The sequence below is a fragment of the Galleria mellonella genome, unplaced genomic scaffold (assembly GCF_026898425.1).
Source record: "Galleria mellonella isolate WM207_F2 unplaced genomic scaffold, CSIRO_AGI_GalMel_v1 utg35, whole genome shotgun sequence".
In the NCBI taxonomy this organism is placed as follows: domain Eukaryota; kingdom Metazoa; phylum Arthropoda; class Insecta; order Lepidoptera; family Pyralidae; genus Galleria; species Galleria mellonella.
In genome coordinates, this window is record NW_026442082.1 from 5,525,958 (window position 1) to 5,538,228 (window position 12,271).

Genomic DNA, 12,271 nt, shown 5'->3' on the forward strand with positions numbered 1-12,271 from the left:
AAATAATAGCCGACATTTTTATATTGAGATCGAACGTGAGCAAAATTTTATGCAATAAATAAAATAAAATAAAAATTTGTATTAAATATTATTCAAAAGTCTGAAATTATACACTTTTACTGTAATTTCCAGTGCTGAATATGTTACAATCATGGTTACGCAATAAAGTCATTATTATTATTATTCAAAATGTATCCACGTAAATAAAACTACATTTTACACACCATCAAAACAATGTGACTAAATAAGTCTTTTTTTTTTAAAACAACTCAGAATGGCAAACAAGCTGGCGGTCCACCGGATGGAAAGTGGTAACCGTCGCCTATAGTCATGAGCGGTGCCATGGACATAACAGAGTATACTGTTTCGCCCATGATACCCCCCATGCGCTGCCATTCCTGAGGACTCAGATGTTATTCCTCCGTACCCAGTAAATTCACGCCATATCCCACCCTTCAAACCGAAACACAGCCATGCAAACACAGCTGCTTTACGGTTGAAACACGAATGGGACAGAGGTACCCAAGCAATCGTCTTTTGTACAAAGTCTCCCTCTGGTAATTTATTATAATAATTAAAATCTATTTTAAACATATTTATACAAATAAATTATTATTATTACATGAAATTCCATTATAGATGATCGGCGACCAAAAAATCACCCAATATCACACTTTCCTATCAGAGCATTTTTTAAATAAATCAATCAGAAATATAGAAATTTTTCTAAATGTTTCCAAAACGTTCTTAAACTACAAACTTACCGGGCAATTTGTCACTGATTTGAAGTTCAGTCCGCAGGAGCCATTGCGTAGCAAATTTGTTCTGGTTGGAGTCATCAACGGTGCCATCTGGCGATTCCTCTGTTACAAAAAAAAAAAAAAAAACTTATTATAATATCAAGGAACCGCAACCTTAAAATCAGTTTCTCACTAAAAGTATGAGACACGTCTTATATACATATTTTCTGTATTTTCTATTCTATTCTATTCATAATTTGATGAAATTAATAATAAAGCCGTAAACGTTGACCATGATATCGACATCTTTGGTAATTCTTTAGTGCAGTTTACTAGGCTTATTAATAATATGGATTGGTAGTTAGGTCTTTTCTAATTATATAATTGTTAGTTAGTGTACATTGACGCATATCTGTGAGAGCTGTATACATCTTTAATTGATATGTTTATATAGCCTTAAGCTTGGTAGTGAGGAGTAAGATGTTTTTGTTCTAACTTAGATTTAAGCATTTTGTAATAGTAGTTTTTCACTTTTACTTACTAATAACATTGTATATTGTCTACTTAATTATTGTGAGCATATTGTTGGTGTGTCTTTTATAAATAAATAAATAAATTACATACCTGGACGCTGGAAGGGCCTGGAGAACACAAATTTGTCCACACAATTGTACTTGTAGTACGACAGTACTTGTTCCGACACTGGTTTGTCCGAGAGACGCTTCAGTTTGTCACTTAATAGTGGCTCCACAGCGTTTATTTGGAGATCTATTTTTTTTTTAGTTAAGTTTGTTTTAATTATTGTCACGTACTATAAGCAGATTCACGTATGGTCCCAGCATAGAATGGGCCACCTATTCCTTTCTCGTGGGTGTCGTAAGAGGCGACTAAGGGAGGGCGAGGGATGGACAGTAGTCCCTTTTAAAACATCTCCAAAGGCTAACTTCGGTTGCCAATCTGCCTGCCAAGCGTGGCAACTAGTGGCAAACCCACCGTAGGAGGCTTATGTTCAGCAGTGGACAGATATAAAGCTAACATGATAATAATGATTACAAGCAAAAGTTGCCTAAAACGAATACTTGTCGACCAAATGGACATCAAGCAAAAATGTTTTTTTAATTGCAGCTAATTTATGGACAGGATTTTACCAATTTGATATTGTTAAACGGGTAACAAACCCTATGATACTAAACTAAAATTCACATTAATATTACTGCTTAATAGTGGTCTACAATTCGTGTGAATGTGGCTCCCTCTAGTGTCAAAAATTTTTAGGTTGCCATATATGAAATTTGACACATTCTGAATTAACCACTTAATGCGAGGGTTTTTCTCGCACTAAATTCGAACGTATTCATACAATAAATATACACTAAGCTCTATGAAATACAAACGAGCGAGAAGGTATCGCTCCAGATAAAAATATAAACATAATATTTATAAGTGGCGAGAGGTACTCGGGATAGAGCAAATCGGAACACATTCGATGCGCGAGAGGGTCTCGTTCAAGATGCTTAAGTGGTTAACGTGGACAAATCCGCGGGATACATCTAGTGATTGATAAAGGATACATTGCTTATTCGAATTAACAATCTCCTCGCCGGGCGCGTCCAATTTCGTCAACACTTCCGCGTTGGGCCACTCGTCCAGTAGCCGCTCCGTGAAGTCGGATAGTTGCTGGTACTCGTTGCCACGGTAAACGAAGCCCTATGGACAATATTTTCTGTGCTCGTACCTAATGTGACTTTTATTGGGGAGAAGGGATTGTTAGTAATGCGAACTATTAGTCCCATTGCTAGCAATATACCCTATCAGGTCGACCTCCACGTGGTTCCCCCTGGTAACAATCGTGCTGAATTCCAGGTGTATTTATCACGGTGGGCTAACTGACCAGCCCTTTCATTCTCACCTATCATCCCTCACTGGTGTTCCGCTAGCGCAGGCAGGGTTACCATTTCATTATCACCATTGAAAAAAAAATATAAGAAAGCTCACTATTGCTGTGTTCCAAAGACAATTTTTCTATTTATGTCAGTCTATGGGGAGTAAGGGAAGGCTAAACTTATTCTATACCATGTGTTTCCGGCATAGAATAGGCCACCCCTACCTTTCCCGTGTGTTTTAACTTAATGGCCGAGTGACGAGCAGCGATCTTCTTAAAACATCTCCAAGTTCTTATCGCAGTTGCCAACCCGCCTGCCAAGCATGGCAAGTACTGGCAAACCCCCCAATCCTGAAGAATGTGTTAATATACCGGCGCATCCCCCGAGTTGTAAGGTGAGCACGCCAGCCACCCTATCTTGAGAGACGAGACCTGCTCTTACGATCAGGGGGCGGGTCGCTGCCGTCGGAGATGTGGTGAGTGCGAAAGCGAACCCATGTCTCCGACATATGGCACCTCGAGGGTATATCGTCTGGTTTTTTGGTGGGTACACTCCCACCTTACGGGGGGATTCCAACAATACCCATTTACCTCCCACAAGGTGTATGGGTCTGCATAAAGCATTTTCCAGACGTTAAAAAAAAGTACTGGCAAACCCCCCAATAGAGGGAACCCGATGTTCAACAAGTTAGAATTAGCGGCTGATACGGTATGTGGAGGCATATGTTCAATAGCGGACAATTAATGACTGAAATGATAATGATATTGGACAATTTTTAATCAATTAATACGACTTCTATAAGAATTTAGCATTTTTAAAAAGCACACATTGTTTTAAGATTAAAAAAAAATTGCCAACAAATTGGGTTTTTTTTTTGTTAGGCGAAATCTTCGGCATTCATTCAGCAATTACTGCTATATAAATAAAAAAATATAAAAAAGAATCCGAAACGAGGATATCTGCAAAAGAATCAAAATAACTGACGTAGCCCGAAGGATAAGCAAGCTGAGGTGGCAATGGGCTGGTCACATAGCTCAAAGAACTGACAACCGATGGGGAAGAAAGGTTATTGAGTGGCGACCACGTACGGGTAAAAGCAGTGTAACACGACCCCCCACTAGATGGAGTGAGGACTTCAAAAGCATTGCAGGAAGTCAGTGGATACAAAGTGGCTCAGGACTGTCACTTATGGTAGTCTATGGGGGAGGTTTATGTCCAGCAGTGGACGGATAATGGATGAATGATGAAATACAAATCACATAAACATTCCATCAATTAAAATTTGTCACTCAATTTCAGTTCCATCAAAGAAGTGTATGTGAAAGACAACTCACGTGTTCCACAGTCAAGTGTTCCGGGAAACCTTTCCCGTAGTATATGACTCGGAAATACGACGGATGGCACCGCTGCGTTGTCATTATAGAGCTGTACAGACTCGCTAAGTGTCCGTGTAGATCTGCCAACACCGCGTACCCTAACGCTTCCTCTTCGTACACATTCACCAGCTCTTTGAATATTTCCACGGCTAACTCCCATTGACGTCCCTTCTTGAAGAGTTCTGCCACCTCAAAGTATAGATATTCCTGTAAATGTTTATATTTTAGACTAATTAGATAAAATATCAAATTGTACTAATATTGTTACAGTTGTTTTCGCTTGAACCCATAAAGTGGTACAATACATAGGTACAGAACTGTATGTAAAAGAAGAAATTTTATAAACATTTTTACAAATAAAAAAGTGGAAGACAAATATACAAAAATGTAACACATACATTTTTAGTCCTTTGAGCCGGATGATTTGCGTTAATTAGATTTCTACAAATAAAGCAATAAGTCACGTCATCTGGCCGGTGTGGTAGTAGGCTATATCTTCTTTAAGACTCCAGCTAAGGAGTAAGGTATGAAATGATTGTTAAATTAAGTTTTATTCATAAGTCGGAATTTTACTCATTATTGACAAAAAGATTATTGATGATTATGATTGATGAGCCCATTCTTTTAATAAATGAATGATCTTTATCTACACTTCATAACTCCTGAGTATAGTTATATAGTTTTACTCCATGTAAAACGATGTAACTAAACATGGCGCGATGGTTTGGTATCATCAAATGTAGTTGGAACGTAGTGAAGGCAAGTGGATAAGGGGTGTTATAAAGGCCAGCATATAATTCACCAATTATAATAGGATTCGCTTTGTCTATTCCGCAGAGTTTAATAAAGCTCTCCCGCTAAGGTTAATGTTAGCGTACATTTATATCAGCGATTCATATACTCAGCGGGATTTTAAACCCCTAGGACAGTTCCTAACGGGATTCCATAGAAGAGGCTTGGCCAGTTAAGCTACAGGGAGGGTATGGGTGTGCGCAGACCTTGAGGTCGCGGTGCGTGTGGTGGTGCGGCGCGTCCGGCAGCGCGGGCCCGGCGGGCGGCAGGCGCAGGCGCGGCGGCAGCGGCTCGTGCGACCACAGCAGCTCGCGCGCGTGCAGTCGCAGCGTCAGCGCCGCCTCCGTCCACTGCGACGCCGCCAGGTGCATGGCGGCTAGCTTGTGCACGTACCTGCCGGTGAAATACGTCATTTTTAATGCTAGATCAAATTGTTTGCAATTTGCAACTATCAATGGAATATCGGATTACTATTGGGCGCATTGTGGCTGTGTGATCCCGGCATAGAATGAGTTATCTCTTCTTTTTCCGTAGATGTCATAAGAGGCGACTAAAGGAAATAATAGTCGAGAAATGAGCCGCAACATCCCTCTTAAAATATTTAGAGTGGAATTTCTGGCAAAAAAAAAATCACAGGGAAAAGCCTATGTTCAGAAGTGGACAGTTAACGATTTATATAATGATATACTACGTGGAAGAGCGGTCATTCCCTTAATGGAATATGCACACACTTGGAAACTGTATAGTTGTACGCGCTGATATTCAAAAAAGGAATGCGTCATACTACACATCACGTGCACACGCTCGCACGCACGCATACACACACGTACACATTTAGGTGTGTACATACATTGTCTGTTTTTGTAGTGTACCATTTTTGTGAGAAGCGGCAATGATATCAGTGAAATAATTGTTTGTAATAATACGCTAATTATTGAAACGTCGCACGCGCGGGGTGAGATAAATACACCGAGCATGGCAAATTTAGCATTGCCTCCCGTTTTTTTTCTATTCCATATTTATCACAAATGAAAATACAAAAAGGTGAGATTTAAAATAAGAATGTCGGAGGAGGCGGTGCGAGGTGGTGCGAGGCGGTAGGTGGTGGTGCGTACGTACCGTATGTACATGTGCTGGCGGTCGATGTGGTCGTAGAAGCGCAGCACGCGCGTGGTGAGGTGCATGCGGTGCGGCGCGGCGGCGGCGCGCGCGGCGGCGCGGTCCTGCAGCAGCGTGTCGAGCTGGCGCGCCGCCGCCGCCACGAGGAGGTGGTGCGTACGTACCGTATGTACATGTGCTGGCGGTCGATGTGGTCGTAGAAGCGCAGCACGCGCGTGGTGAGGTGCATGCGGTGCGGCGCGGCGGCGGCGCGCGCGGCGGCGCGGTCCTGCAGCAGCGTGTCGAGCTGGCGCGCCGCCGCCGCCACGAGCGCCGCCGCGGCCGCGCCGAGCGCGCCGCCCGCCGCGCGGCACAGCGCGCCGCACAGCGCCACGAACCGCGCGCGCCAGCCCGCGTCGCCCGCGCCGCCCTCCGCCAGCACGTCCAGCTTGTCGATCAGCTCGCTCTCCACCTCCTTCAGGTGGCCCTCTGCACCGTCGCGCACACAAAATAAACACCTAACTCATTCTAAACAATAGAAATCATATTGACGCCACTATTGTACAGTATACTAGCAATTGTCGTACAAGTACAATAAAGTGAATTTACGGATTCATTTTTTTTATATCATACTAAGTATTCACAAAACGAAATGGGGCCAAGGAATAAATATAATGATACAGTAGTGCTTACCTGTATCTCCTCTAGCCACGCTATGAGTGTATTCTGTCTGCATCATATCGAAGAATATGGGTATGGTTTTTTGCCGGACCTCGTCGTCCCGCAGAAAACTAACTTCCAGGAATGGTCCCACGAGACAAGGGATAAATGCGCGCCGATGGTCCTCTGATAAATAACATAAACCTTTGATAACACTGGTACAATATAAACATTTCAAAACGTTTTCATTAAAGAATTAAAATTATATTTATCTATCTGACTTTTCGAAAGCCTTTGACAAAGTCAATCACGATATACTCTAACATCTAAGCGCCTTGTCCGGACACTCATTGCTAGCTTCTATGCTGTCTCCAATCTCACTTATCAAATCGGATATATACTGTAACTATTTGATGCCTCAAATTATTCTCATTTGAATTTCAATTTGGTGTACCACAGGGTTTTATATTAGGTCCCAATTTGAAACTGATGACCAAAGCAAGACTTAATCACTTATTACACTTGTTACATATGTAATATAAATATTCATATCACGCTCCATCTTTTACTAATCATAAAACTGTTATTTTACATACCTTATCATCATCATAATATTAACCTTTAACTGTCCACTGCTGAACATAAGCCTCCCCCTTAGAGCGTTTTGCCAGTAGTTACCACGCTTGGCAAACGTATTGGTAACCGCAGTTAGACTTTAAAGATGTTTTAAGAAAGACGCTGCTGCCCATCCTTCGCCCTCCCTTAGTCGGCTTTTACAACACCAAAGGTAAGGGAGAGGTGACCTATTCTACGCCAGAAACACATGGCCGTTTACCTAACGTATTATATGTATAAATAACTAAATTCCAGCACGAACCTAATGCAAACCACATGTCGCTAAGCTGCTCAGCGATCTCGCGCCTCAAATCTCCGTACAACGCCACGACGCGTTGTTTTCTCGCGGTGGGCAATGTCTCGAGTTGTAGTACGGGTGACGTGGCGAGCGATGACGTCACATTGAACCATTCCCGCCACATCGAGTGGATCGTTTCAACAGACTCTACGTCTGATAAGTCCACTATTTCTAGGCGTTCGCGAAGAGTTATTGATAGTAATCTAAAAAAAAATGATATATGATTTACATCATTTTATGAAAGTTTTTTTTTTGTAGAATGACAAACAAGCAGAAGGCCCATCGGATGAAAAGTGGTAACCGTCGCCTATAGACATGAGCAGTACCATAGACATAACAGAGTATACTGTTTCGCCATGATACTCCCCATGCGTTGCCATTCCTGCGGACTCTGGTGTTATTCCTCTGTACCCTATAAATTTACTGCCATATCCCACTCTTCAAACTGAAACACAGCCACGCAAACAACTGCTTCACTGTAGAAACACAAATGGGACAAAAAGGCCCAAGCAAACGACTTTTGTACAAAGTCTTCGTCTGGTGTGGTATGAAACTCAATTTTTTAGTTTTTCAACACATATTTCTATTGAAATGTTTAATTTAATTGAGAAAATACATTTTTTTAAAAATGCTAACGTTTTTAATATCCACCCCTTATAGACCTGATCCAATTCTAATATACTCAGTCAAATGTGACCAAGTCGAGAATCACCAACGGTTACTGTAGAAAAAGCTTAGCTTATTAATAAGGCAGCCTTTTGTATCATTTCTGATTACAATTAAATGTATTTACTATTTTACAAATGGTACAATAAAGTATAAAATAAATAAATAATCAGTGAATCTCAGTCGCAATCCACTATTACCGCGTACACTCACCTTAATGCGTGTAGAATGATGTAGTGCTGTAAATGCAGCATATCAGCCCAATGTGCCCTGAATACAGGCCGCTGCAGTATAGCACCCAACAGTTCTAATGCATCGACTAGCAGCGATCTTGAGCTGTCCATTTTTTCCGCTTCCAACGCTTTAACGACCACACAGTATTGCTCTACGGACATTTGGCGGACCATATCAAGGAGGACGCAAACTAGTCGTCTCTAAAAAAAAGATTTGACCGAATCTCATTATTTGGTAATAAAAAACTACTTTAATTTTACTTTTTTTTATGTCATTGTCGCCTAACATATGTTATTGTCGCCTATACACATGAGCAGTATCGTGGACATAACAGAGTACACGGTTTGTCCATGATACTACCTATGCGTTGACATTCCTGAGGGTTCAAATATTATTCATCTGTACCCTATGAATTCACTGCCATATCCCATCCTTCAAACCGAAACACAGCCATGCAAATGCAACTGCTTCACGGTAGAAACACGAATAGGACAGAGGTGCCCAAACAAATGACTTTTGTACAGTCTACCTCTGGTTTACAATAAAATAGATTTTTTACATGACCTTAGGAATTTCACTTATATATTCAAACACATAGAACAATGGCCATACTTATTTCATTGTTTTCCAAGCCATGTAACTTTTACATAATTAATATTTTCTTCTATTTTTATTTATTGTTTTATGTAAAAATACACTATAGTCGTCCGGTGAAATCACTGTATGGCTGGCACAAAATAACAGTGCTGTGGCAATAAATAAACCGCCATAGCATAATGCTGAATGTTGGCCATATTGGCAATAAATTTTTACAAATTGATATTATTGTAAATGCAGTCGGTCGTCAATAAAGCTTTCTTCCTTCTTTCTTATATTTTTTAAAATGTCAATTTAATTTCTATAATAAATTATACTCACCAGTAAAGGATCGTCAACGAACTCCTGAGCATTACTCCTGTCCTTTAACATGGAGGCGGCTGTATGCAACACGGTGGGCATCAGACACCTGATCATTTCACCCCGGTCTGCGTCGACTGGGCCCACGTCGTCTCTGGCCAGTAGCGACATCACTTCGCCGAGCGCTTCCACGCACAATTCCAGCTGTCGATAACGAGTTACACTTTCGACTGATCATCATATTGGGTTACAGTCATCACAGATCCTTATATTGATTTATATAAAAACTAAACCTTACTTTAATGTCACATAAGGTTTATATTAATAACAAACCTTAATCACACTATATTTTTTTTTATATTGCTGATTTCGTTAATTCACTAGTTTTTCTTTTTTTTTTTTATAATAAATTTTATTACTTATTAATTTTAACTATGCCTCGATATCCCTTTCCCTCCTTCCTTCTATCTTACCTTCTATTATAATGTTTATAAGTTCGTCGTGTCGTACAAAGTGTCCTAACATTTTTCCCCCTTCTGGCCTCAATAAATAATAATAATAATAATAATAATAATATTTATTTTATACAACTGATTCGATACATACAGCACGATTCAAGTATACACATAGATCTCACACAACGTGATGGCTTAACAACTAGAACATATTAAATCTTAAGATCAGACCAGAAAAATAAAGAAAGTACACTAGTCATTCTGTGAAACAAATAAATGACAATCGCCACCCACCAATGTTAGTTTTTTACATCAAAATAGACAGTACAAAAATGAAATGAAATGTATCTACTTTGTAACATCAACGCCAAGTAACGTGAGGGTAGTTTAGGCAACGAAAATGTTTTATGATTATGAACATATTTTATGTTTATCGTACCTACTCATAAAGATTCTATTTTATATAATGCAAAGGTAATAATCAATAGTTCTCAATAGTCTCTTTTACTTAAACCTAAGGAGGGCCTCCTCATTACTAGTTCATTACCAAAGCATAGTTACATCAGGCAGATCAAGGGAAAAGTTGGTGTCGTGTCGTATCAAGAGCTAAAGACTCGTAGAAAATCATAGTGAGTGACAAGAGCTCCACCGACAAGAGCGCAGCTCTTAAATAGGATAGATAGATAGACGAATTTTAACAGTTAACAAGCCTTAAAGTAGTTTATTGTCTGGGGATTAAGAATTGATTTTCTGAATCAGGTTGGAAAATTTGCCTATTCTAGAGGCTATTTTAGATAGGACAATACGTTATTAAGAGCGATACAAGATATTAAAAACAGCTTTAGGGATATCAATACTAAACAATATCTCTTTACTTAGAAACGCTAAATATATTCCATTCAGTCACTAATTAAGGGAATTTTTAATTAATATATTTTTACCTATTTATACTTATGTGATTATAAGTAAGTTAAAATTGTAACTTATACTAAAGTTTAATCCCCTTATTCATAAAAACGCCTAACATTAGAACTAAGTTAATGAAAAGTTTATCTTAGGCATGGGTAATATGGATATCGATCCGATATCTATATACTGGGTTCCTTTGAACATTGATAGCGGAAAAAAGGTCATCGCCCATTTCGATATCGCCCATATCGGTCGAAAATCTATTTTCGAACACGTTAAAAGTCTGTCATCCAATATTATTTTTTTGGATAACAGACTTAACATATTCGATATTGGACCAGCGGGTCTACAATGAAATGAAATTGCGAAATTTCGGACTCAATTTCGTGTTTTTATTTATATCAAAATCGGACCAATAAATGGAATTTAACATTTCGTTCGTCATACATCCTATCACAAAAGTCGAAAGGAACAATATTTTAACATTTTTAATAATTCCAAACGGCATGTATTGTGTAATTTTAACATCAAATTTGTGTTTCGTTTGGCTCCGAAATTTCGGAAAACACTACATGGTAGGCCCTCAGTATATAGATATTATATATAATATTACCCACCCTCTATTTTATTTCTTTTTTTGCATTAATTTCTCAAATTGATAGAAAGCAACAAAAGACTGTAATAGTTAATAGATTTGGTTTCATTTTTTATGAAAAAGAGGATTTATATATAACCATTTATATATTACAATTTTCTGCAACTAACCTTATACGCCTCGAGATAGCTGCATAGAACATACACATTATATTATAGTAAGCTTTATCAATATACAGCAAGCGAAGCTTGACTATATTAATAACAATTTTGATTCGACAAACTTACTCCAAATCTGTATTTCAATTAAGAGTGGTTATCTCTCCGAAACAGCCATTGTATTTTATAATACAGAGCACTTACCATATAAATGAGTTGTAGTATAAATTATACCTACGCATAGACAATCAAAAAGACTCAAAAAAAAAAAGAAGAAAAACATAAACAGCACTATGAAAAATTTTATGAATGTTCCATACTGAACGCAAATGTGCGATTTTTGTTGCGCCATTTTACGTAAATGGTACGAATTACTTTCATATTTCAACAACATCTCTAATGTTCAGTAAAGAAAGTTATTCAGTTTCGTAAGAACTAAGCTTAAGTTTTATTTACCCTTTAAACTGATTGTTTGGATTCAACGTTAATTTCTATCAACAACGTTGTCAAATTAACAAATACGCAGTTGCGGTGAGCCACATTTTTTTAGGCGTTTTTCTACTGACAAATTCGCGCGTTTTCAATCTCATTTATATGGCATATGCTCTAAGGATACATACGATTTGCTCATGATGCGTGTGATCTTGTAGCCGCGACGTCTCGGCACCGAGTAGCCGCGCCGCCTTGTCGACCGAGCGCGACTTGTGCGCTGCCTCGCGGTCCCACTGTCACACCCGATAGCTAGCTGCAGCTCGCGACCGATGCCCGACTTAACTAATCGCAGAGACCTTGCGACAAAAAGTCGCGCGTGTGTTACCGGGTCGACAGATCGATCTTGTCGTGGTGACTTTGCGACAAAAAGTCGCACGTGTGCAATCAACTTGATAGATCATTT

The 12,271-nt window shown here is 39.3% G+C and overlaps 1 protein-coding gene across 1 annotated transcript in view; it reads right to left on the reverse strand.

Moving 5' to 3' along the window:
- Positions 1–12,271, reverse strand: part of LOC113513816 (dedicator of cytokinesis protein 1) — a 63,952-nt gene that overhangs the window by 11,663 nt on the left and 40,018 nt on the right. The window contains exons 19-29 of the mRNA XM_052896909.1: positions 11,997–12,101; positions 9,281–9,463; positions 8,342–8,562; positions 7,427–7,665; positions 6,583–6,735; positions 6,075–6,378; positions 4,998–5,184; positions 3,958–4,206; positions 2,312–2,447; positions 1,365–1,508; positions 765–863 (exon numbers count right to left, since the gene is read on the reverse strand). Coding sequence (XP_052752869.1) covers positions 765–863; positions 1,365–1,508; positions 2,312–2,447; positions 3,958–4,206; positions 4,998–5,184; positions 6,075–6,378; positions 6,583–6,735; positions 7,427–7,665; positions 8,342–8,562; positions 9,281–9,463; positions 11,997–12,101 — 2,020 coding nt within the window. The remainder of the gene's footprint in view (positions 1–764; positions 864–1,364; positions 1,509–2,311; positions 2,448–3,957; positions 4,207–4,997; positions 5,185–6,074; positions 6,379–6,582; positions 6,736–7,426; positions 7,666–8,341; positions 8,563–9,280; positions 9,464–11,996; positions 12,102–12,271) is intronic.